The sequence below is a fragment of the Lineus longissimus genome, chromosome 9 (assembly GCF_910592395.1).
Source record: "Lineus longissimus chromosome 9, tnLinLong1.2, whole genome shotgun sequence".
In the NCBI taxonomy this organism is placed as follows: domain Eukaryota; kingdom Metazoa; phylum Nemertea; class Pilidiophora; order Heteronemertea; family Lineidae; genus Lineus; species Lineus longissimus.
This window is the reverse complement of record NC_088316.1, coordinates 15,262,865-15,288,779: the sequence shown is the minus strand read 5'-3', so window position 1 is coordinate 15,288,779 and position 25,915 is coordinate 15,262,865. Positions and strand designations below refer to the sequence as shown.

At 39.8% G+C, this 25,915-nt stretch overlaps 1 protein-coding gene across 2 annotated transcripts in view; it reads left to right on the top strand.

Moving 5' to 3' along the window:
• Positions 1-25,915, top strand: part of LOC135493319 (vascular endothelial growth factor receptor 1-like) — a 74,201-nt gene that overhangs the window by 34,529 nt on the left and 13,757 nt on the right. For both annotated transcript variants that reach the window (XM_064780575.1, XM_064780574.1), the window contains exons 2-11: positions 18,749-18,897; positions 19,522-19,827; positions 22,298-22,615; positions 22,944-23,136; positions 23,314-23,462; positions 23,675-23,882; positions 24,107-24,275; positions 24,775-24,899; positions 25,001-25,321; positions 25,639-25,831. In XM_064780575.1, the coding sequence (XP_064636645.1) occupies positions 18,749-18,897; positions 19,522-19,827; positions 22,298-22,615; positions 22,944-23,136; positions 23,314-23,462; positions 23,675-23,882; positions 24,107-24,275; positions 24,775-24,899; positions 25,001-25,321; positions 25,639-25,831 (2,131 nt within the window). The remainder of the gene's footprint in view (positions 1-18,748; positions 18,898-19,521; positions 19,828-22,297; positions 22,616-22,943; positions 23,137-23,313; positions 23,463-23,674; positions 23,883-24,106; positions 24,276-24,774; positions 24,900-25,000; positions 25,322-25,638; positions 25,832-25,915) is intronic.

The following is a 25,915-nucleotide window of genomic DNA, read 5'->3' as shown; positions in this document are numbered from 1 at the left end:
AAGAATGAGGTTATCTTCAATTCAATACAGAATTTAACTTATCTCATCAATAGAGAGAACTTAATTCTCCTTTGAGAAACACAGGAACTTTTAGCATCACTTTTAAGTCCAGACCTTGCCCTAGCAGATGGACAAGACAAGCTTAAAGTTAATGTTAAAAAAAGATAGAGAAAAAAAACGCCTCTTTTTGAAATAGCGTGAAACATTTGAATAAGCCATTTTCAGGATTTTGAGATTATTAGCGAAAACATTCGCCCCAAGAGTTAACAAATGCTTTGTATACTAACTGTGCAGGCACACATGAATACATATAGTGTCTTTTGAGGCTGAATAATCGTGAGCAAGTACAATATACCACCTAAAGTTATGAAAACATGCGGCTCACTCAAAATAGTGAACAGGAAAGGTAGGAGTTCAAATCTTCGTGAAGTTCTGACAATTACTCTAACTGAGGAAAAACCGCTGAGCTTTATTCATCACGATCATTACCAACATACAGAGACTAACTCTCAGAAACATATCATAATCATCTGAATTAAAAACAGCGTAACAGTTGAAAGTGGAATTTAGAATCATTTGACAAAAAATGCCATCTAATTTTGATAATTTTACAAAGCATAATGGATTTTGATGGTGAAGGTTAATTTGCCAATGTCAAAAGTGCAAGGGAGCTGAATTCAAAATCCTGAAACGATGACGACTTTGTAATGGCGATGCTGCTTTCTGATTGGCTGTTGGAATCCATTGATTTGACATGACGCAGGATTCTACAGTCAGGTGCCAGGATGTAGAATTCATCATCATTATGTCGAGATGCTTCTTGGCGGTTTCCGGGATCGTAATCTCGGCCAAGTTTTATATTCAACCTGCGTTATTTTATGGAATGCTTGAAAGATTTGAAAAGATGAGGAAAGGAATTGAACGTGTTTTGAGATTCTGATTCAAATTCTAAGAAATAGTATACAAAATATTTGACTCATTCAACTGTCTATCTCCCTAACCTACCAATTTTCACAAGGTTCAACTCCGGTTGATAGAACAAATTGGTAACTTTCAATTGAAATCACTTCTTGCAAAAAACTGGCTTTATTTCATTGAAAACAATACCACAGGTTGCCTTCCCGGAATTCAAATATTTTTTGAATCCCTGTTGTTCTACCAACCGGTGATTTCCTGGCTCGGCACAGACAAGATAGGACATGTCTGTTTGTCCGCTGTTGTCACCGACCCGCCATTCCATGTCGACCTTATTTGGCAATCAACTTGACTTTATCAACAACAAGTGTAATTAGTCCACTTGTGGAAATATTGTCCATGTTTTTGACATTTTGTTGCATACACATTTTATTGGAATCTCTCGTCTCCTTTTGTTCTCATGTTGATTTATGATCGTTTGACCTCAAAAGAGGAGTGTGCTCATTGCTGATGCAGTGGACTTGGAAGAGCTGTTGCAGTGTATGAATACGGGCCAAGTCAATTTGAATACAGGGTGTGGCAAAATTCAGAGAAAGGTTTACTAAATTAGGTTTTCCTCTTTATATTTTCAGGTAAGATGTTCAAGAAGTGGTCTGTCACAAAGGTATTGTAACAGAAACAGCTATCTTTTTAACGTGGCAGCGTAAAGATATTTAGCTGTTCCAACAATTTCTGCTTGAAAGGCGTGTAGTTACGGTAGACATTACTTATGAACTGTATACTAATGATGCATCCTCCAGAAATATCTTGCTACTTGATGGTTTCATAGATCAGCGACCAAGCTTTAAAACATCCGTATGAACGATCCCTTTGATACGACCAGAAAAAAAAGGTGATGGAAGCTATTAATCCTCGTACAATCAACCGCACCGTCCCGATGAGGTTCTGAATCAGTCGCGTATCAAAGTCACTTTTAAATCGGCATGGAAACCGCGTTGATGGCTTACTAAACATGAAAGACTTTACGCCACAATAACGTTATATAAACGTCGGGAAAAATGCTTTGTGGTGTCCGGTCCACAGGGGAAGGATCAATGATAAACAGACTAATGTCAATTTCATCCTAAGATGACTACAATCAAGGTTTTTTTCTCAGATTGTGTGCAGATGTATATGCGTTTCGGCCTAAGATGAGGAGATGCAGACTCAGGTTAACCCTTTAGATTGGAGCTATTTCATAAAGTGTAAAATTAAACCTTTGCATAATAAACATGATATGGATCGAAGTACAGTGCTCATTGAGAACTAACAAATGGTCCACATCAATGTTTTAAATGCAATTTGACACACGAATTTCACAGGCAGTGAACTTGGGCGAATAGTTCAACACTCGTGTTCCTGCTATGACTTTGTATAATTTCTGTGAATAAACTGTAAAATGATAATGTGGAGATAGACCTTTGCTGCTGTAATGATAACTGATCTTCACAGTGCATAGTTCAGCATCTCGAGCTTGCCCAGCGTGAGTCCTTTTGAAAGACCACAATCTCAAACTTACACGAATCATGATTACATGCACGCAAAGGTAATCAATTGTTTCCATTTTCTCTCGGTACAGTGAAGAAATTAGAATCAGTTGATTTGGATGATATGACCATTACCACAATAAGGGATTTTATACTTCACTAGATTGGCCAACGCTCGGTTGGTTGAAGAGAGTGTGTTAAATATCGTCTTTCTGTCATAAGCGACACGTTAAAGGATTGTGTCTTGGTTTCGAGGTACACAAATAGACTGACTTAATACACCAGAGCATCATCCAAAAAGTCATCATAGTTGACTGAAAAATATGCACGGATCGCTGCGATTCGATATTATAAGTTAGCTGCCGTTGCAGCAAAGAACGGCACAGATTGTGTAACGTCTATTATCCGTAATATTCTATTAAGTTTTTACTCATCGTATTTTGTCATCGTGCGCAGAAAGGAAGAGGATGCTCCTTGGTGTTTGATCTTTCTCGTTAGATTTGAGGCCGACTGTGAATATTGATTGTTACACGGACAAATGCGGAAAAAACCGTACAAAAGCCGTGCAAAGATGTTTTTGTTTCCATTCAGGTCGTGCTTTCTTGATGCAGCGTTGCGGTCGTCTGTGTCTCCGGCAGACAATACGCATTCTGCCGTTTTGCAATGCCGGTATTCTGCTGTTTCGTATCAGGTTCATTTGTCACATATTCAGCGATGTTTTCCGGTTGTGCATTGTTCGTCTCTTTGTAAGGAGGTGTTTCTTACTTTGTCTGTTTACTTAAATACAAGTATAAGGCTAATTGGCTCCTCTTCGGCTTTCTAGCTGTTCTTTTATATCCCTTGTCCATAATCTAGGCACCTGTTTTCTTGATTATTTCTAACGAAAAAAATTGTTTTGTTGATAAACAAGCGGTGTCAGTCCACATTCCATTGGAAGTACTGTGCATTTTGTGCAGTGTAATCGCAAGTACATAATCTGTAAGTCGTGCTGTACAGTACTTCATCATGTGGCACTACAGCTGTAGTCATCTGTCATCATACATTCCAGCTGTGTTAATGAAAGGCAGTATTCATCTGTCATCATACATTCCTGCTGTGTTAATGAAAGGCAGTATTCATCTGTCATCATACATTCCTGTTGTGTTAATGAAAGGCAGTATTCATCTGTCATCATACATTCCAGCAGTTAATAAGAGGCAGTATTCATCTGTCATCATACATTCCAGCTGTGTTAATGAAAGGCAGTATTCATCTGTCATCATACATTCCAGCTGTGTTAATGAAAGGCAGTGTTCATCCGTCATCATACATTCCAGCAGTTAATGAAAGGCAGTAGTCTACTGTCATCATACATTCCATCAGTTAATAAGAGGCAGTTTTCATCTGTCATCATACATTCCAGCAGTTAATAAGAGGCAGTTTTCATCTGTCATCATACATTCCAGCAGTTAATAAGAGGCAGTTTTCATCTGTCATCATACATTCCAGCAGTTAATAAGAGGCAGTTTTCATCTGTCATCATACATTCCAGCAGTTAAGAGGCAGTATTCATCTGTCATCATACATTCCAGCAGTTAATAAGAGGCAGTTTTCATCTGTCATCATACATTCCATCAGTTAATAAGAGGCAGTTTTCATCTGTCATCATACATTCCAGCAGTTAATAAGAGGCAGTTTTCATCTGTCATCATACAGTCCAGCAGTTGATAAAGGGCAGTATTCATCTGGCCTGAGTAATGACCATCACCAGTTGACCATGATGCCAGCATTGTTCAATTTCTTGGTAAATCTTAGATGAGACTGTGCACTTATTAACCCACTCCGATGGCTTCAGGTCAATATGTTTTCATCTGGACACCTTCTGTATGCATACAGCATTAATCAGCTAACAATACAACCATTCAAATATTAACAACACCGATGCGGATGTACCAGATTGCATCAGATCGACTTTTGAGATAACATGCAACAAACATGGAAATGCTGTGCACCGAGGTACCCTAGCATCCCTAAGGACGAGCCAAGTCTGTGTTGTCGGTTTCAATCAAATCTACTTGGACTGATTGTACATTTTCTGATAGGAACTGTACACTTTGTATTGAAGAATTCAGCCAATTTCATGTCAAAAACAAGCAAGTGAATTGCCAACTTGGCCAATCGAAACCCGGTAGGATATCGTTAAGGGTCAATACCTATTTCACGATTCGTTTGACGTGGTTATTGTTATGGTCAATGAAAAATCACGGTTGAGGTCTGATTGATGCTGAGTCTAATTTGTTTGATTGATTTTTGTCCTTTTTAATTGATTCATACTTTGTTGCCGGTATTTTTTCATGGTTTGTTGCTCTTTGTCAGTGGCCGAGTTTGCTAAGTTTGTTTAATTGATCATTGTTGTGGCATATTTTCCTGGAAAGAGAAGAACAAAAATGTAACATGGCCTCTTAATGAAAGACTGCCAACAGAAAACTTAGCACGGTTTGACTCAAATTCTGCTCACATTCGCAGCTGAGTGCCAGGCCCTTGGGCCTCTTGTTGATTACGGTACTGGTCACAAATGGCATTCCTTGGAGTTTACAACTCCTCTGAAAACTCATGTATCATGTGTTCATCACCCTGCAGATTCTTTCATCTATCAGAATGGTCATGTTCAGTTCCTACAAAGAGAAAATAGCGAAACTATCATAGCGCACCCTCTAAAACGTCACTATAATGAGATGGTTCAAAGGCAACTTATCTCATGAGTAGTTAAAATGGTGCAAACTTGTGGGTGTGTGCAACTCAGCTGTTTCTTAAGAAAGTCGAAATATCAACTCACGGGGCACAATTGGCCGAATATCTCAAGTGCGCTCAAACTAAATTACCTCTATTGTGCGTGAGCGATAGCTGGAACCGAAACACTCCAGGGAAAATAATGATGATGGTGCGTTGACATGAGGTTCGGGGCGCGTGTCACCATTGTCGTAACAACTTGGGTTTCTATTAGCGGGAAGAATCAATAACTCTTAAATCTTAATTGTGTTATGGCAACCGCTGAACTCCTCGAGGATAATTGGTCGGGGTACGGAGGCTGGGATGAAATGCGGATGTGGTCTATTTGATGGAAGAAGTTTGCCATCGCTGTGCATTACTATTCTAGTGTAAGCAAGAGTTGTCTCTTTTTGACGTGGAATGAGCTACTCTTTTCTTAGAATTGTACCAGCTTCAGACATCTTAAAGACTTGGAAGTTGATGCTGTCAGAAGTTCGGCAATTAGGAAAGGTTCGGCAACCCACTGAAAAGTTTTGAAATGAGGCGAAATGTTAATGTGTGATGATAATGACCATAGCAGTTCCCTGGATGATGGTGAGCATGTTCTGCTGGTTTCTAATTTGACCGCTAGAGGTTTCATGCATGCATGTCAGCTTTAGACCCAATTTTTTTACCCAATGTCACTCTGCTGTGTGTTCTTCAGCTGGGCCATATCTTATCCACTGGCTGCTTATGCTAATGGTATTAATTGATAGGCTGTGCAGAATGAGATCTTCATGTTATGGCATAAATGATAATGTCGGGAATTAATTGGTACTGGATATTCAATTATCTTAATGAATTTGTAATTAAATCTCCTTTGCAATGTCTTGATACGTTGAGATAATAAGCAATTAGGTTTGCCTATTGTATAACAATGAAAAAAGTGAGATGCTTTCCATCCCTTCTTAACCCTTTAAACCTTAACTTTTGAATTGTGAAGATCCAACATTCTCAGACCATCAAGAGTCATCCTTACATGAAAACAAGTTATCTGTCTGCCTTTATTTTGTTTCACCAAACAGTGATGAAATTTTCCTATACATTACCATGCATATTTTACACATTTGTTCCTGTCAACTCGAAATGGATTTCAAGTGAATTTTCTAAGTAGATCTCAACCTAAGTCGACCAAGATACTGCTGTGTATATCATATGCTTTATTGTACACAATGTACAGGTGCCTTTGTTATTTTCATTGTGGAAGTAGCCTCTTCAAGCCTGGCTGCTCCAAACTTACTGTTTTTCTCACTGAGCTTGATGAGAGATACTCCCATCTGTATCAACCTGTACCTTCAAGAACAAACAAGTTTGTTTTTCCGGGTACTGGTGTATCCATCTGAATTCTCAGTATCGATTTAACTTCAGACCCAGTCAATATGATTGAATCTGTTGTTTATACTTCAGCAAAGAAATGAATTCTTTGTTGGCTTGTGGAGTTTTGGTTTTACTGATTGGAAATCGGCAACGGCAGATGTCTCAGGGGAAATGTGAGACAGTTCCTCTGCTTAGGGTAGCTTTGGTTCCCCCTTCCCCTGACAATATTGTGCGAAATTCCTTTGGTCCTCTCGAACCAACCCTTAACACAGGCTGATATGCATTGAATCAGAAAGAAGATTGGTGAAATTGATGGTTAAAATAGGGAAAAGAAATTCAATTTGTTTGCAATACCAAGTTAACACAAAGTGGTAAAAAAACTTGCTTTGAACAACCAAGCCCAGAAGAGGTTAATATAGTGACAAAGGAATACTCCGTAGTAATGAAAACACATCTCAATTTTCATAAAAGTAAATCGTGCTCATTTTTTGTGAACCGAGTATTTTCGCCATGCTGCCCTGATGCATGAAAAGAGCAGATCGTGAATGTCTAAGGTGACTTGGCTGTTATCGTTACCGCGGGAAGAATGCCTCGTGGATCCAGCCTCGCATTGCGTACGTAAACATCAGAGGAGATTCATTGTTTTCCGAGAGGGATGTATCGCAGTCTATGAAAATTCTTCTGCTACGATTTATAGCAAGGTGGAGGCGAAGGAGGGCGATTGCATACCATTGATATAATAGAAACGTTGCAGGCTTAATGGCTGTGAAGAAACCAGGAAATCCGGGCTCTTGGCCAAAACTCTATCCCGAAATACAACTCAACCAATCTTTCTATGCGAATAAAAGTTATTGAGCAATGGCGTTATCAGTACAAACCCTAAGATGCAGGCAAATACAGACATCCTTTGATGATGAGCTTTTGAAAACATTGAAATATCCACGAAGTCTGAAGATTACGCATCAATTTGCTTGGGAAATAAAGGTTTGAATTTTTTTGCTCGCAAAGTGTAGAAAATTTATGGTATTTGAAAGGTTTGGATTTGGAATTCAGACAGAAACGATTTTCTTACAAATATTCCAAGTCTTTTCGTCAATAGAATCCGTTTCTTCCTTCAGGCGAAAAATGCCTCTGATGAGAACCACCGGAGGAGCATATTCTAAATGAACACAACATTAGAGAACACCTCCACTGTTGATTCCTAACCACTAAAAGCTCCAAATAAGCTTTCAGCGTTACCCAGTTTAAGAGGTTGCAAACATTTTGAGTGAATGGCCGGGCAAAGTGGCGGTGTCGCGTTCAACAGCATGTTGGGGAGATCCGTTGGTGGAAAAACATGAAAAAGATGAGGCAGGTCGGAGATGGTGGCATGGAAGTGCACTTCGGAAAGTTGGGGAAAGTTACGTTGGAGCTCCCGTTGATTTTCGACAAAACCGTTACTTGTACTAGTCATGGTGGTCTTGTGATGGAAGGTTTTCCATCTGCCGCTTTCAAAGCTGTTGTGGCAAAGATGAAAGCATGGTTGTTTAATGTTCTTCAATTTGTTGCAGTCGTTCTAACTTTTCGTGATTGATGGAACCTTCTTCTCCTCAAGTTTTCTAATCATAGTATTATTACAATGTACCTTGCCGCAACCGAGAAAAGGTCATGGGATCACCTAGCACACTACGAGTAAATATCCCTTTCATATACCGCTGATTGTGGAGATAGCATCTGGTGTCTATAGTCTACACTTTATCTTTGCCGAGAAATTTGAAAATTGGCATTGCGTTGACTTTGTCATGTCATGCCATTCCCTACTCCCCTTCAAATATCCTGCTCTCATCCGCGGAGGAGTTCGAGCATCATTACTTGTCCAAGCTTCCTGATGATATCCGAGGACCAATTAGAGAGAGTTTATCAGAAAAACCACCCGGTCTACCTTCCTAAACCTTTTGTTGACTTGTCATGGTGCAAATATCACACTTTTTGAGACGATGTCTTGTGGTTTGAATGGAATGGAGTCATTACTGTATAGGAGTGGCCGCAAACTCGTTTCAGTATGCTGAAAGAAGACGTATCGAACCCACCCCCGCTTCCCTATCCCCGGAACTCATGTATTCAATTATCTATTATAGGATGTTCTGCATATAACTAGAGAGCCCAGTGTACATGTACATATATTTCATCTATAGTCCTTCTCTGTTCCTTTTTGAGTGCAATGACATGATTATTGAATAGAAGAAGAAAAACCTTTGAGAGACCAAGCCCACTTCCTTTGCAATCAACCTCAGTAATGAGAGTTAAGAATAGGATGCTACAAGATAGCGGATTTTGAGAAAGATTGACGCAGCAGGATAACATCACTTTAACTGCAATAGCTTTTTCACTGAAGGGTCACATAGTTCAACTGTGAAGGTCAATGAATCGATCCCAAACTTATTCCACCGTGAAATTATCATTGAAATGAATTGAATTTATTATTGCGATGAAGGCCGGCAGTTCCATCCAAAATTCTATTCAAGCTTGAAATCATGGCTCAGGAGATTTTTTCCGCTTTTCAAACATTTGGTAAATTGTTCTCAAATTTCTGATTCGACCGTACAACTTGTTCACTCATGCACTATCAGCTTCATTTATTGATGTTGCGTTGCATTCTTTTTTTCAAACCGATGTGTTCCTGACCGTTTGCATTGCATTTCCGGATGATCTTTTTAAGCACGGAAGGTGTGAGCAATTAATTAAATAGCTCTCACGGAAGAGCTCATGACCTTTCTTCTTAGTGAGGCGGGAGAAAATCAATTTTTGGTTTCCTATCCGGTGACGTTTTGGTGCATTAACGGTTGACTGGATGACGTAGTTAACAGAAATGAATGAACAAGATAAAGGAACCCCCAACTCTTGAATCCTGGGTTCTAGTGATGACTCATCCAGGTACATGTAGCCCCAGTGCATAGTACCATAATGCTTATGTACTATGAGAACCTCTCACTGTGGTGTTCAAGCAGCAAATGATATGGTATTCTGTTTACTGTAACGTTTATCAAAACATAGAAATCACCGCAGTAGGTTTCTGAATAACAAGCAATTCTCTCCACAACTTTAGTGCAAAAACGAATCTCAGAATAACACCGGAAGATTCTCACTGTTATCAAATATTACCATCTTTTCAGACTGCGAAAGTAGAAAATATTTACTAAAAAAGCCTGGAACAATGATGATGTTTTTTGATAAAACCAACATCTAAAAAGATACATGAAAACATTTTGTTGACATGGCGTCTCAGGTAAATACAGAGATATCGGTTGGTGTCCGTTGCGTTGTTTTGTTTTGCTGTTGTTGTTGTTGTTGTTTTCAAAATTGATACAAAGTGTTTGAATATTGCCTTCGTTACTTCAGATTCAGGTTAGAATTGGTTGGGGTTTGATACACGGGTCAGTGGGATCTATCATTGTTGTAGTGATATAATGGGAACCAGGGAACCAGTGTTTACATTATTGGCAGAAATGAGACCAATGAAGGACTAAAAAAATTGGCATGTCGAGCTGCGACCATGATTACTTGCGGCAAAAATATCTTGTTCGCATTGGTCATTGTCAATGCCTGTCTACCAACTTTCAGAAAATAAACTTCTTCACACTTAGTAACAAGCTGTGATGCATTATTTACATTAAAAAAACAACCTGTTAGAAAATTCGACTCAGTTTGAGACATCTTTTCTTTCAATTCAATTTCCTTATTTGTTTACAAACTCGGAATAAAAACCAACTTCTGTAATTTCCTGTGAGTGGAGCCCACTTATTGTATTAAACTTAATATCCACAGTGAAGAAAGATGTAAATTGAGAATCACCTAGTTAGGATGGTTAACCTTTGTTCAAACTTAACAAAAAGGGTAAGGAAATAAATTCATGTTTTCACATGAAAATTACTGAAAATTTGGTTTTGAATTGGCTGTTCTGGCCAATGTATATACTGCATTTTCTTGCGGCTATCAAGGAGCTGCTCATTCAATGCTAAGCTGCCTCACCAAGTCATAGTATGCTGTGTTACTTGGTCCAAGGATCCAATTCTAGGTGTTCGCAAGCAGTAGTAGATCATACAAGCCTTATGTGCAAGATTCCACTTCATTTGTCCTCAAGCAAGATGGCTCAACCCGAGAGAAGGGTGCACGGAGCCGGTGTTGAGAATTCCAAAATTCATTCCACTCACCTCATTGACGAGGCATTTACGTCAGGTTCCCACTTGAGTTAAACACACGAGAGTGCCAATAAAGGTGTGAGTTCTTCGTACGCGCCTTGGTGGCTTAGAGGAAACTGCTGTTTCATTGTGACCCGTACCGTAAGGTTAGCTCGTCAGATTCCCAATAACCCGAGCCCCACTGGGACGTCAGCGCCAAAACTTTTTACCTGCTTCTTGGGAGATATGAAGACTTTCGTGGTATTTGTTCTAACAGTTTATCTATGAAGTATGGAATATCGTTTGAAAATAAATTCAGAAATTGAAACCTTTGAGAGCTGATGTTGACATTGCTTGATGAAAATAACAGACTTGAAACTCGTTCTCACACTAAAACCATGACTTTGGTCATTCCTATGTGGTACTTAAGCATGATTTCAACTGTTTTCATGTATGTTCTGAGGAGACTTAAGTTGACCAAGGCCGAGCTTGTTGACCAGAGAGTGTTTCATTTTCTCCTGTAGACATTTGCGGGGGCATGGAGGACACGGTAATGACTCTGATGTCCGAGGACAGGTGTTTTGTCTACCAGAGACATAATGGTCTTGATGAACTGTTTTGATCAAGCTTTGGAATTTGATTGGTGATGAGGCGTCTAATGGTCTTGATGAACTGTTTTGATCAAGCTTTGAAATTTGATTGGTGATGAGGCGTCTTGAAGGCTAAGTAGTAGGCTAGAACTTGGAAGGCATCTTTCGAGTGGAATTCGATTCACACCACTGATGGTGTACCCTAATGGAGTGGTGGTGTTATCTTGACAATCGTTTCACCTGGCAGGTTCCCCTTCTACCTGCCACGAGATACATGATAGTGCTTCCAGAGTTGTGAAGAATGGTGACCTTAAGACGATCACTTTGGTCATTCCGGATGATAAGACAGGCATTTCTGAAGCTGTATCACCCCCTTTTGAGCCTCTCGTGTTGTAAATGAGCCTTACACCATCTGACAAGGTAGATTATGTGTTGTGACTGACCGCTGAGTTTTATGGGTAAAGTCGTTTTTTCGTAAAATTTAAGACATGCTATCGCGAGGTGCCTGGGAGATTTTTTTGAATTCAGAATTATTTGAAACGTAAAATAAAGGTGTGAATAACATGAATTTAGTGAAAACAGGGCTGGTTTTGGCTGTCTATGAGGTCTGTCAAGGAAGCTAACACGTTACCTTTAGTTGATGAGAGACTGGTTTGCTTCTAATGTGCCTGCTTCTGGAACCTTCCAAGAGAAAGTCATATATTTTTACCCTCTGTGTTTTATGAATGGAGATCGGTGTCCTGGGGTGACCTGTACTTGAAATACTTCTCATGAAGGGCCCATCTGTTTTTTTGCTGAATGAACACGCAAGGTCAGTTCCCCCAGAAGTGCATTCCTGGAATAAAATTCAATTCATTTATGGCGGCCTCCGTTATTCTAAGATCTTGAAAGCTATGGTGTTACCATCATGGCTATCTAGACCCCACTTGGCGCTTCGCTAAGGAGCACTGGTCTACCGTTACCCGCTATCTGTAAGACAAGGACTTGTGGAGTTGGCCTGTTATCTCAACAATACTGCTCGTGGTTGCTTTAGCCTAGCGCCTCCAGCAAGTTATAAAGCCAGAAAGGCTTGGTAAGTGGCCGGTTTGGCCTGATGTTGTTTCTTTAGGCAACAGACACAGGTTTTGGCACAATCATAAGCCATTTATTGATTTCAGTCTGCCTCACAATTCATGAGTTTAGCAACAGAACTCATCAATCTGGCAGCATGACTCATCAGTTCAGCAACATATCTCATGAGTTAAGCAACAGAATTCATCAGCTTAGTGACAGGATTTGTCAGTTTAGCAACAGAATTCATCAGTTGAGCAACAGAATTCATCAGTTTAGCAACAGAATTCATCAGTTTAGCAACAGAATTCATCAGCTAAGCAACAGATTTCATCAGTTTAGCAACAGAATTCATCAGTTAAAAAGCAACATAATTCATCAGTTTAGCAACAGAATTCATCAGTTAAGCAACATAATTCATCAGTTAAGCAACAGAATTCATCAGTTTAGCAACAGAATTCATCAGTTAAGCAACAGAATTCATCAGCTTAGCAACAGATTTCTTGTCCGAGCTGCAGAGAGAAAAAAACATCTTCCTTGGATAGCATCCTCGATGTTTTTCAACACAAACTGAGAAGGATGAGTCAATGTTTTGATGTTTTCTCCATTTGCTATGCTAGCTCTTTCAGCTGAGATGAACCTGATGCTAAAACCTGCAGAATCGCCAATTACTACCACATGAGCATGTAGCATCCCATCAGCGAGGATGCACCTTGCATCTTTGGTCTTGGCAGGGATGTGACAATGTTTAGATATACCTGATGGTGGCCGACATGCTGCTGTCTAATTACTAATTTGCATATTAATTAGATGTATATGAGAAGAATCTTTTCAAACTTTATTGTGCTGGTAATTCTTCAAGCCAAATGGAAATCTCTTGTTCTGTAAAAAAAATCTCGCCACGCTAAGACATCATAGGACATGGTTCATCCACCTAAAAAGTTGTTCTGTCGCATCAAACTTCCTCCTGCTAGAAATCAACGAAATTTGTCAAAATCGGTAATTAGTGGCAGCATGGCAAGATCAATCAAAGAGTGTAATGAGCTACTGATCAACCGTGTCATTGCTTGTTTACTAATCATGGGGTGAAATTAATGGGAAAGCCTTGACCAGGTGTGCTAAAAACTGATTTTCGATTTTTCAACCTAACGAGAATAAATGACCAGCATTGTAGAAGAAATTTACTCCAGCTTCAATATGATTGAGTGGAAAATGTCGAATCTTAAGTGTAACAAATTGGTTCCGCTGTTTAGGTGATGCTGACTATTTTTCTCTCAGATGGTGTGAATGAAGAATCTGACGAAATGCCACTGAGTTATTCAAGTTAGTTTTCAGTGATTGATCATGTTTTTAAGTAGAAAATATTGCTTAGAAAGTCATTAAAATGTAACAGGGTGTTTTCTGAGGCGCTGACTTTTATCTTCTGTGATGAGATTGGTGCAGATCTAATTAAAAGAACCTTGGTACAGAAATAGTTGGCATTGAAATGGTAATGCTGCTCCCTTTGAGGGGTTGAATGACAGTTGAAAGAGCATTGCCCGAATGTCATTTATGGGTCACAATATTGTGCAATTTCTTTCCCGCACGATGAATTTTGCCGATACCGTTGTGATGATGCAAATTATGGTTTTGACACTAAGTTGACGTGACCGGATATTTCAACACGTGCACACGGCTTAAAAGATGCCACGGCGGCACCCACACGTCATTTCCCATAAAATGATTTACTTCTCAAGCTTTCCGTGTAATTATGAATAATTTGCTAATGAGTTATGACGATGATAGGCCTATTTATCTGTTGCAAGTTTCGACTTGTTTGTATTTGGGGAATTATCGGACCAAAATTCACCGTATGCCATCATTATCAGCCATTTTTCGGCTATCATCATCGTATTTAGATCGGCACCACATGAATGAAAAGAGTCTCTTTTACGGGGAATACCATTCTGTAACCTCCCTTGGGAATATATTTTGGAACTTGCTAGAATCCGGTCATTTTGAATTGTGTTGTGCATCACCTCATTTGACTTGTGTCTCACAAAAATTTGGCTAGTTCGGGAAACTATAGCTTGTCAAAGCGGGTATCTGGACCAAGAATATTAGGATTCTGGTCACAATATTCTCGGTAACAAGACGCATGGACTGTCTTTTCTAACGAATCCAGAGGCGCAAGTGTAATTGGATGCACCGAATCGATCTTCTACCCCACTTGGAATATTTTTCGGCAGATCTCATAACAATAGCCAGGTCTTGAGGAGGAAGTGAGGCGTCTGCGACCAGTTTGTAATCACTTTTTGGTCAACGATATTTGCAGACCCAAACATAGGGTCTTGTTTGTTGTGACTGGATTGTTGGACTTCAGATTCAGACTTCGAATACGGATATCATTTGATTATCAATAGTTGTCCAGGTCAACATTTGGAAGAAAAAAAGTGTAATAAACTGGACATTGGCAAGTTCAGGTCAACTTAGTGGCGGCGATTCAGGCAGAATTCCTAATAAAAAAAGGGAGTGTTGACAGCCATTTTGATTCCATAACCACCTGTGCCTATTTGAGTAGCATATTTCATAACGTGAATTCGCAAAAATCCTTTCCAAATTATTAATATTTTTGAGAAATTCAACTAATTTGAGAACATCTTTGATCTACTCATGATAGTTGACAAAATGACATCTAGAATGACATTTTGGTCCATTTCACTAGGATTACTTCTAAATCTGTTCCTGCAATTCTGTAATGTGAGGAGTATGCCATGCCAGAAAAACGCGATTTGTGATGAGCTGTTTGATTATCATGATCTCGGTGAGTACAATCGGATAATATAGACTTGAAAATTTTCAATTCTGTAAATACGTAAGCTTACTTGGTATTTTAAAGTGACACACGTAACTATAGCCCATGAGAACAGTTTCTATGAATGGCGGATAGGCCTTGCATATTGCATTGTGCGTATTGCTACTGATGAAAATCATTAATGCGTAATTTCCACGGTACTTGGTCTGTATAAATAGCCGCGATTAGGTCAATCAGCTTATTCAGTTGTTCACTTCCTGTGTACTTTAACTATCGTCTGCCTCTATCAAAACACCCGAACATACACATGTCAATGATGTGTACAACTGAAACACTGGGCTAATGAAATGTACATGCTTTAGGGTAAATAATATGCACTTGCGCATAGTGGATGTCGGATTGAAACAAAGAATCGTTGATGTGCACGTACCGATGAAAAACAGTAGTCTTTACAGTCATGAGATAACTAAGCGAGAAGAGAATAAGATATATATGATTTAGTTGTGTTGATTGCAGAGCTGCCCGCCTCCAGTTACCAATACTGTAATTCACTACCTACCGGAGATAACACCGACTTCGCTTGTAAAAGTGTAGTTGAAAATGATACATTCCTTTAACATTCGCATCATTCTCCGACTGTCATATTCGAGCAAGTGCCAAGTTGCATTGTACTTGTGTTACTGGTATTTGGTTGTCATGCATCCTTGCATGCACGTGGTTTACAATATACTGTGCTCTTAATTTATTTTTTGGATATGACGTAGGAGTGAAAAAACCTTGATAATCTCACTATATAGTTAGCATGGAGCTGACTGGACATAGTACAAAGATTCAAAGATTGAAAGATGGAGATTTTATGAATCGATGCGCTGTTGTAGAGTATCGCCCTCTGGTGCTTACGAGTGAATATTACTGATGTGCGTAATTTGTTAAATGGCGTATATTTAATCGTCTACCTATCCTGACCTTCAGGCTTTGCCCATGGCATACCACGTGAATTCTGCACTATTTTTCGCTCCCCGCTCTACCATGAAAAGATAAACGTGGCTTTGGTAGCAGTGTGAGATCATGTTCTCGCTGGTAGTAGATAAATTCTGCTGGGCATTTGCCAAGCTGATTACTGATTTGACAGTATTATATCATAGATCTCACCTTAGAAGTTACCTATCAGTCCCTCTGATAGAATGTTGGTCGGTCAGTTGCCTTACCAGTTATGAGCGAGAATGGGGGTGCCTGTTCCGACCTCATGTCAAAAAGGGCCAAGTCCTGCAGATTTCTTCTGATAAGTAAATTTCGCCAAATCCTAAAGCAATCTGCTGCTCGTCCCAAATTCTGACAGCAAATTACGGCCCATCCTGGGCTCCCTGTTTTCCCCCTCATAGCTTTTTGAGCAAATAGATGAGTTTGGTTCCTGCGTTGGGGCGGTTTTATGAACTGTCATGACCTGGTAGAACTACTCACTGCACTGGCAAGTAATTAGAAATTGTCTGTTGACCCTGCAAGTGAACTTCTTGACTTGAATGTTTTTGCTCAGGTCTTGTTCCTTTGTTGAAGGTTTCCCTTACCATGTTCCTCTTCTGTTGTTGTTTTCAAGAAGGTTCACTGCGGTCAAGCGTATCTGACAAGATCTCATGTTCTCGCTTGTTTACAAGTAGGGAAAGATGGCAGCTCTGTCAGTCTGGTGCTGATCTCATGTTTGGGTGGTTTTCATCCGTCTGCACGAGTCATGTGATCTTCCCTGAATCTGCAGACGTACACACTACTGGTTCGTTGTATTGGTGGTTGCAGGCTTACGATTTTGTGACCGAAATTTTACTGGTGAGAACTGCTTTTCATAATCTTAAAGTTACAAATCCAAATCGAACCTGTTGACATGCAGTTACTAAGGTCAACAAGTTGGAGCTGCACCTTGAATATCATCAATTTGAGAAAGTGCATAAATTTAATGATTTTAGTCACTGTATCTTATTTTAATGTTAATTTCCTGATAATGGATGTAGACCACTTCCACTCTATTGTTGAAAACTTGCGGTCATCTTCCGCCCCCACTTGTTGAAAGCAATTGTTTATTATTCTTGGAGATGAATTGAAAACTCTTCCAATGTAATTTGATAGGAACTTTGTATCTTCCCATATTGTTGATTAAGGATATTAACAGTGCATCTGTAAATCCAAACATAGATCATCTACCACCCTCACAATATGCTATCGATCAATTTTACGATCTTTACTGTGCATGGAGTCGAATTTTAAACTCTTTAATGCAGAGGCTGCTGCCTAGTTTATCAAACTATCAAAACTCATTTAAGAGCGCATTAAACAAGAGAGGATACCATTAGAGGAATACCACCCCAGAATTATGATGACACGAAAATGACATTTTTGTAACCCGAGCTCAATTACTCGGCACTCCGTAACTCCCTTGGTGCATCAGTATCAATTTGTTGGCCATGATTAATGGCACTCTGAGGAGGTTTACGAAGTTGTTACGTGTCAGATCAGCATATAATGCAGGAGAATAAGTCGCTCCCAGGAGAAATGCAGCGTAATACACTCCTTGGAAAAAATTGATAACCGCATTCGACTAAAACAATGTAAAAATAACTTTCTTCAGTTGTGGGCGGTTGCAAAAAGTATACCATTTCACAAGTTGAAATGGAATTTTGAGAACATGGCAATTTTGAGGTGTCAGCGTTAATGTCAAATATAATTGTTTACCTTGACTGTTTTGAGTGGTTTTGAAGATGAAATGTCAATTTTGTTTATTTGTCACGCAATTCATTTTCAATGAATGCATTTAACTTACAACCCCCACACCAACCACCTATACGATCATGTCTCAATGAACTCCAAGAGGGTGTGTCGTTTGGTATCCCTTTGGGCCCCTCTCATCCTTCCAATTTGTCCGTTGTGGTATATGCCCTGCACTTGAGTGTAATAGCAATAGATAATTTTGCAGTTTGGCATCGGTATGTAGAACTGTGCCTCCCCTTTAACAACTTCTTGTATGAGTAATCATTTGAACCAAACCCAAGGAAAACAATAAAACCATTGTAATCAAAGTAAATGTATCCAGCCAGAAAGATATGCACTGAGTTCACGATTAGCTGAGATATCGAATGTCTTTTCTTGGTATGAAATCAAATTGGAGGAAAGAAATATCGGTGTCGATTTCAGATAGTTCAGAACCAGTTCAGGAACATTTTGATTGGTCCCAAACTTGGAACTTATCCAACACATATTGTGTCAAGACAAAGCAGGATTATCCATCATTAGAACCCCTATATCAATCAGCAGTCAAAACTGTCAATCTCGTAGAAAGTTATCCTTATCACACCTCAATCTAGTTGATTGTTATCAAGTAACCTCTAATTAATTGGCAAACAAAAACAGGTAGATCACTTTCCGACAGTTCAAGACAAGTTCGAGATTTTGGCTCGAGTCGATCCGTTTCAAAACGTTGGTTTCTTATTTGTTTTGACCGCCCATTGAACTTGCATATAGCTAACAGCTTGGTTTTGTCTTTGTAAGTTTGCATCTTCATTTGGTCTTTCTTCTTTCCTGGATGAGATTCTGCGTCAAACTTACCATTTTCTTCATTTGTCTTTCCAGGGGCAGAAACACCCGCATTACCCACGATTAAGTTGCTCTATGATGCAGCGCCTGTTACTGTTGGTCAGAAGTTCACGATACAATGTGTCGTGGAGGCACCATTTACCCTTCATGTTAACTTAGATTGGGAATTCCCTACTGTTAAGGAGGTAAGAAACGATACAGTGTCGACGTGTTTAAGCTGGTTTAGGCAAGTTTGTATAGGCCTTTAGTACAGGCGCTCCTCAATCTGGTCTGAGCTTAATTTTGTCAACGCAGTAGAAGTAGTCTAATGAAAGTAATCAAATTCAATCGGAGCATAATTTTGAAACCATCAATGGTGGAGTTGTTGATGTACATCAGTCTCTGAAGTTCCAAGTTCCATTGATAGATGGCAGCGTTGTATTAGTAGTCACCTGCCTTGCCTCGGTAGTTTTGCCGGCACATAATGCTATTGAGCGACAACACCCAGAACATATATTATTCAAATCACTGACAATTGAATGAACAATCGCTAGCGTCTGCATGATGCCGCTCTCGATTTATTATTCAAGTCTTTCATTGTATCCTTGAGCAAAGCACTTAATGCCCTTGATCTCAAATCCAGAGTAGGAATTGATTTGTATCAGAAACGTGATGAGTTCTACGTGATCTTAGTGTAAATCTTTCTCAATAATGAACTGAGTCTTCCTTTATGTCCTTAAGTAAAACCCTTAACACAACAAGTGTGTTCTCCAATCTAGGGGAGGGTTCAAAAATTGAAATTACAATATTTTAACGCACATTTTTTTCAGTCTGCTCCTCGTGTTGTGATTGGTGATACTAAAATAAACTATTTGAAAAAATCGGAGAAATTCCAGCGAACATCTTCGCTGACGATAGACCCGGTGGTTGGCTGTGATGAGGGGAAATACGTTTGTGTGGCCTGGGATCAACGACAACGCGTTGTGAAATCGACCATGCATCTTAACGTGGAGGGCGGGGACTGCTGTGATCAACCTGTGTTGCGTATCCACGAGATTGATCAATTCCGGGGCGGCAACTTGACGCTGTCGTGCACCGGATCATCGCCGTTAGAATGGGATTATCCTAATCCACAGGTATGTAGTGTTGTTAATCCCTCGCAGATTTGTGAAAAGTTACATTACTTATGATGAACCACTGATGTGTTTCGTTTTATTGGTTTAATTTTGTGAACTTTTAGTTTGAATTGTCAATTCTGTTTTTGACACAATCTTGGTTTAGATATCTTCATATGTGTAAGTTGTCTTGAGTAGACTAAATGTTGGTATGTTCAATGTAGAATAGTTGTTAAAAGTACCTCTGTTTTTAAGTTTCTGAACACATCAATTTTGTATTTGTTTTATAGCATTATATACCTCGTTCCAACGTAAGTGCATCCCATGATATGATTTGTTCTCGTTGACCTTGAGCAACTTGAAGGTCACATGGATCATTCTATTTTTAGCCTCTTGACCTTGTCTGACTTCTAGGTCATAGAGGTCATCCTATTTTCATCGACTTTGTGGATGAACAGTACCTAGACTCTGTCCCTTCTATCATGAAGATTTTTCTTGGAACTTAAACAGGGGTTTGCAGGATTTGAAGGCATAAAGAAGTCTTAAGCACAAATGGAAAATATCAAAGTTTGGAATGGATGTTGTTTTACTTCTAGCCCACTCTTTGCAAAACCTTGTTGTGTTCGAAGAAAAAATTCATGTCAGACAAATTCCAATGCGATAGACTTATTCAATCAGGGTAGTGATGAATCTTGATATGAATCAAAACGAAATGAAGTGGTGAAATGAAGTCCGAATACCTGACTGGAAGTTCGTAGTCTACTTCATTTAGAGCGGTGTTTCTTTTCATTTCGTTTCTATGATTTATTCTTGGATTCATCAGTTACCATTGAATCAGCTCTCATTGCTCTTCATATGACTGCTTTTCAGTCGCAATCAGTGCAATATGCTGGTTACCGGTACCCTCTCCTGGAGAGTGGAAAGCAAGATCAAATGAAAAATGCATTCAAAACTGATCCTAGTTGTTGGAATTTGTCTTCCGATTCTCCAGCTGAGTAGCTTGAGTAATCTGTCCCTCCAATCCTTATCTAGGTGCAGCCCCCTGTCCTCCGATCTAGGGCCTCTCTGTTATACATGTTCCTGGCCAAGTGTCCTTCAATGGGGAACAGTTTATGTATAATTAGTGGAAATTGTGCCCACCTCATTCTGTTACCTAGATGATGCAGCCCAATCCCTTAGCATGACCATTTACCCTTTAAGGAATGACACGAAAATGTGCCTCATCTGTCACATTGGGTGACTTTGAACAATAGGGTAACTTTTAGAATAACGTTACGACAAATGTGTTCCAAGCTACCCAACTGTTCAAAGTCCCATTGAAGCATTGTTGAAACATTAACAAAATTATCCATTATTTAAAAAAATTTTATCATGGTTTAATGATTACGATACAATGAGGGCTTTCCTGGACAGAACACTTCAAGTTTTAACCTTGGCGGTTCGATGATTTCAGTAGCGCCTCGAATTCATAGCTTGGTACAGGTGGTTGTGGGTTGCAGGCCATACCAGGATCAGAGCTGTTATCGGTATTTTCTGTATGGAATAAGACTGAAATCCATACCAAGTATTTTGCTTGGAAATCCATACCAGATATTTTGGATGGAATCAACCATTCAAATCATTTTGAATGGATATATATCTATTCAATGTACTTTAAATGGAAGCCTAATCTCAATGCTGAGAACTGAGTGGAACTCAATTTTAAGGCGCACACCATCTGAAATATTTGGGATGGATTTTAGTTGTGTTCCCGGCTCATTTTAGCAAGGTGACTTATAGTTTTAGTTTCTATTTCTAGTGCTATGTGGCGCTGTCTGTCCAAGTCTGCTTCAGTTAGTCAGTTTTGAATTTTCTCCTATTTTTTGGCCCGCGTGGCTTGGTCAGGGATGAGAGGGGCTGTTTTATTTAGCTCTTTAAAAAAGTTAGATTGAATGTTTTAAAGATTTTTGCATTTGGAAGGGAATTTGCTACTTTTATACACAGTTTGGTTGATGGTAAGTATTACTTGAGAAGGGATAACAATTGCCTTCACAAGGAAAGCAAGCAAGAGTGGACATTTTGTGACAAAAATGTTATGAAAGTCAAACAGATTTGAAGTATCAGCCGAGTTTCCCTTGTCTATGTGTGCTGTGTAAGGAAAGTTTTCCACCAAAAAAATAAGTCTGAAATCTGCAGAACCTTTCTTTCCTGTGAAATACCACTTCTGAAGAAAAATCGTGGCAATAGACCTCTCCGCACAAAGCTGAAAGGGAGCTGATTTCTATCATTCTTCTTTGAATTTTATACAGTGTGGTAGGATATAAAGGTGTCCTCTGACAAAGGATCCTGTGTGAGGTATTGGAAAGGCTTGGTATATACCAAAGCATACCTTAATCCGTCACCTTACAATAGGATGGGATGCTCTGCCAATGTGACATTTATGCCGTAACACCAGCTACCCCATTACCACCAGTTCCCAAATTTTCTACTATTTTCTGCCCTCCATTTACAGAAGATCAAGGGCACCTCAAACGACCAAATGATCAAGGAGCGGATGACGTTGACCCAGGTCTTCACCGACGACGGTCTCTATAACAGTACCATCCACGTTTGGGCGCTAGAAGCGAGGGAGGTTGGATTTTTCACATGTAAATACAAGTTCCCGCGACACTGCAGTACACCACAGACCGCCAGTCAGTACCTATTCGTCCGGGATCCTCTGAACGCTCTAGCCCCGCACGCCAACACACCACAGATCAATGTGATCATGGTTCACGAAGGACAGGAACTCATCGTCCCATGCCGGCCAACGCATCCTGAATATGTAGACGTAAGTATTGTTGCCTTGGACAAGACACTTTACAGTAGTTTCTGTTTAGGTCTCTTTGATCAAATTTGTTATAGCACTAACTCCATGTCCTTGCAAGTTTCACGCTTACAAAGACAAAGGAATATGCAACCAATGACCAGATGATGGAGCCATAAATTCTGCATAATAAAACATTGATGCTGGTTCCCATGCCATGTCAACTATATTGGCATTGCTTCATCTGTAATAAAGTTGGCATGGTTTAGAGAAGGATATCTTCAGTTAATATATACCGTGTCAATTTGTTTTGTGATTATCAGATTAACAAAAAAATGTCCATTTATTTCAGGTGAAGTTGGAGAAAGTCGTTGATCATCGTCCTCTTCAACTGGTCAAGCGAGGGGAAGAAGTGGCCTTCAAACCAAAGTATGGCTTCATCATAAAGTACGCCACTGAATTCTACAATGGGCGCTTTGACTGTATCGGCACGATGGGCAATGTGACGGAGAGTCAAGTCCATGTTCTGATGTTCGAAAGAGACAGTAAGTTGTTTTACTTCAAAGTTGAGAAGTATTTGGGCTATTGACTTAGGATCTCAATAAGATAACTCAGATAGCATCAGTTGTAAATTGACGTGATGACTCAACGCCACATGAATTACATTAGATCACAACTGTAGCTGATCAAATATGACCTCTGTTATTTCCCCTTTGTTACAGTCAAGAGTCCGCCCCACAAACCTGAGATCATCCGCACCGAGAATGACTTCCAGTACATGGTCCGTGACACGATAGAACTGACGTGTATAGCCAGGACTGGGCAGAGGTTGGTGCTCTTGGAGTGGGAGTACCCCACCAGTGGAGAAGCAGTAAGTTATGAATCAAATGTAACTTTAATACAGCTCATGTCCTTGTTATCTATCATCATTATCATAATCATCATTATCATTGTCGTCATCATCATCCTTACATGTAAGACGCTAACGTGTACTCCTAGGCCTACTGTGTATCTTATGACCTCTTTCTTTCATCTTCACCAATGAGTTCGTCGATCATTTTACTCATAACTTGTCACTTTCAGGATCGCTGTACCTCGCCTCACCAATGTCGTATCAAAGTCTCCCAACTCCTCTTCGAGGAACAGTGGCAGAATGATTTCAACTATTGGAAGGTCGAGCAGACGCTGACTATTTACAATACGTTGGAGAAGGACACTGGGAACTATACGTGTTCTGTTGTGAATCATCTGGAGCAAGCTGAATCGACAACAGAATGGATCACGGTGCTAGGTGAGTGTCTTTGATGCTGCCCTTCCATGCTTCTCTCCAGCTTGATGTTTTTGTCTCTGTTCAATGACCAAAGGACTTACTCTTAGTTGTATATTGTTGCCATTGATTTGGAGTTATGCTTATTACCTCAGCCAAATGACCAATAGGATACTGCCAAGTTACTGTAAACTATTTTAGATCAGACATTAGTTCTTCAATAAAACTTTCCTTCATTTTTGTTTCAGAGAAGACATGGATTAAAATGTCTGTCTCCCGGCCATACGTCGAAGCTAAGTTCGGTGTTGACTCCGTCCTCCTGTTTGCCGACTTTGAGTCATTTCCTCGGCCCGCCATCTATTGGCACAAGGATGGACAAGAGGTCATTGACAGTAGCCGCACGCAATACCGACGCTTGTAAGTGGGCTAGATGAAAAAAGCTTGAAACAAACTTTTGTCTTGTTTCTAATACTATTAACATTGCCTTTTAACCATTCCTTTTGTAAACTCCAAAGATTGTATGCTTCTGCTGTTATGCAGTTTGATAGCTTGGGATATATCTTAAATGTAATAGCTGTGAATGGTTTAGGTACTTTATTGACCCAGCATATAACTAGAAATCAACTAGAAATCAACTAGAAATCAACTAGAAATCAACTAGAAATCAACTAGAAATCAACTAGAAATCAACTAGAAATCAACTAGAAATCAACTAGAAATCAACTAGAAATCAACCGGGAGCCCTCACCTCTTTCTAGATGCCACCACCAAAATCTATGTTATGATAGGTTTTGTGCAATGGTGGGCCGGCTTACGTGAATGTCGCGACGGCTCCCAGCTAGGTTTAAAACTATGTGTACAAAGTGTGCTTCTGACAATATTCTAGTTTTAAAATATCGTTCTTCTTTCTTTGCAGCGATGGCCGGGATCGTACGAGGCTGACCATAAACATGCCGTCACCCAATGACTCCGGAGTTTACACTGTCTACGGAATTACGAAAGACTATAACGATACAGTTAATATCACTCTGGTTGTCACAAGTAAGTACCAATATTTCATTGTTGTAAATTGAGTTAGCAACCATCTCAAAAAAACAGTTCAACCGCTCTCAATGGGTTAATCGTAACTTTCTATCTTCCAGCAAAACCCACGGCTAACGTCACATCCGACTTCGGAAGACCACCGTATTTCATCGCGGACAAGAACTACACTTTATCATGCCTAGTCACCGGTGTTCCCATGCCTAACGTCACCTGGCAGTGGCAACCTTGTGCCAAGCCTGGCTGTCCCTTAAACGAGGAAGCCTGGGACGAGGTTGACGTTAACGATTGGAGCTTTAACGAGACTCAACAAATAAGTAAACTGCACACAGCTAGTAATCACAACTCGACAGGCATCTATCGATGTATTGCGCAGAGTAAGGAAGGGATCGCTAAGGATCAAATGAAGTTTATTGCAACAGGTAAGATTGGTTACTGATTTAGATTTAAGGTAAATTGGGGAGAATTTAAGAATTGTGATACAGTTGGCAAAATCAGCCTGTTATACATTTAACATGTTTAAGAAGGCTTGTTATTACACTGTCTCTGTACTTTTAAGAAAAGGACACAGTCCTTTTAATGATGGTTCCGATCTGACCCCTCCTACTTAAGGAAATACTGTCTCACCCCTTGTAATAAAGAAGCCAGTAGTGGAAAGGGATGCATTTGGCTCAAGTGCCTTGCCACAACTTCCTCAAGACCAACTCAGGTGGCCAAATAGATATTTTTTCCTTTCCAGATGTTGTTGATGGTTATGGCTACAATATAACCCCCAGTGAGAAGCCCGTGGAAGGGGATGCGTTCAGGCTCACGTGCATGGCCAACTCACTCATGTTCCACCCGATACAAGTCTTCCGCCAACTGGAGGGGGAAAGGGTTAATGAGAAGGAGGGCATTGTCAATAGCACTTCAGTCATGATCCATAAAGGAAGGTTAGTATTTATGTCCATGGGCAGGTCACTTTACTCTATTTCACACAAACATCGCATCAGTTTTGTACTCCTTTTCCGTTTATG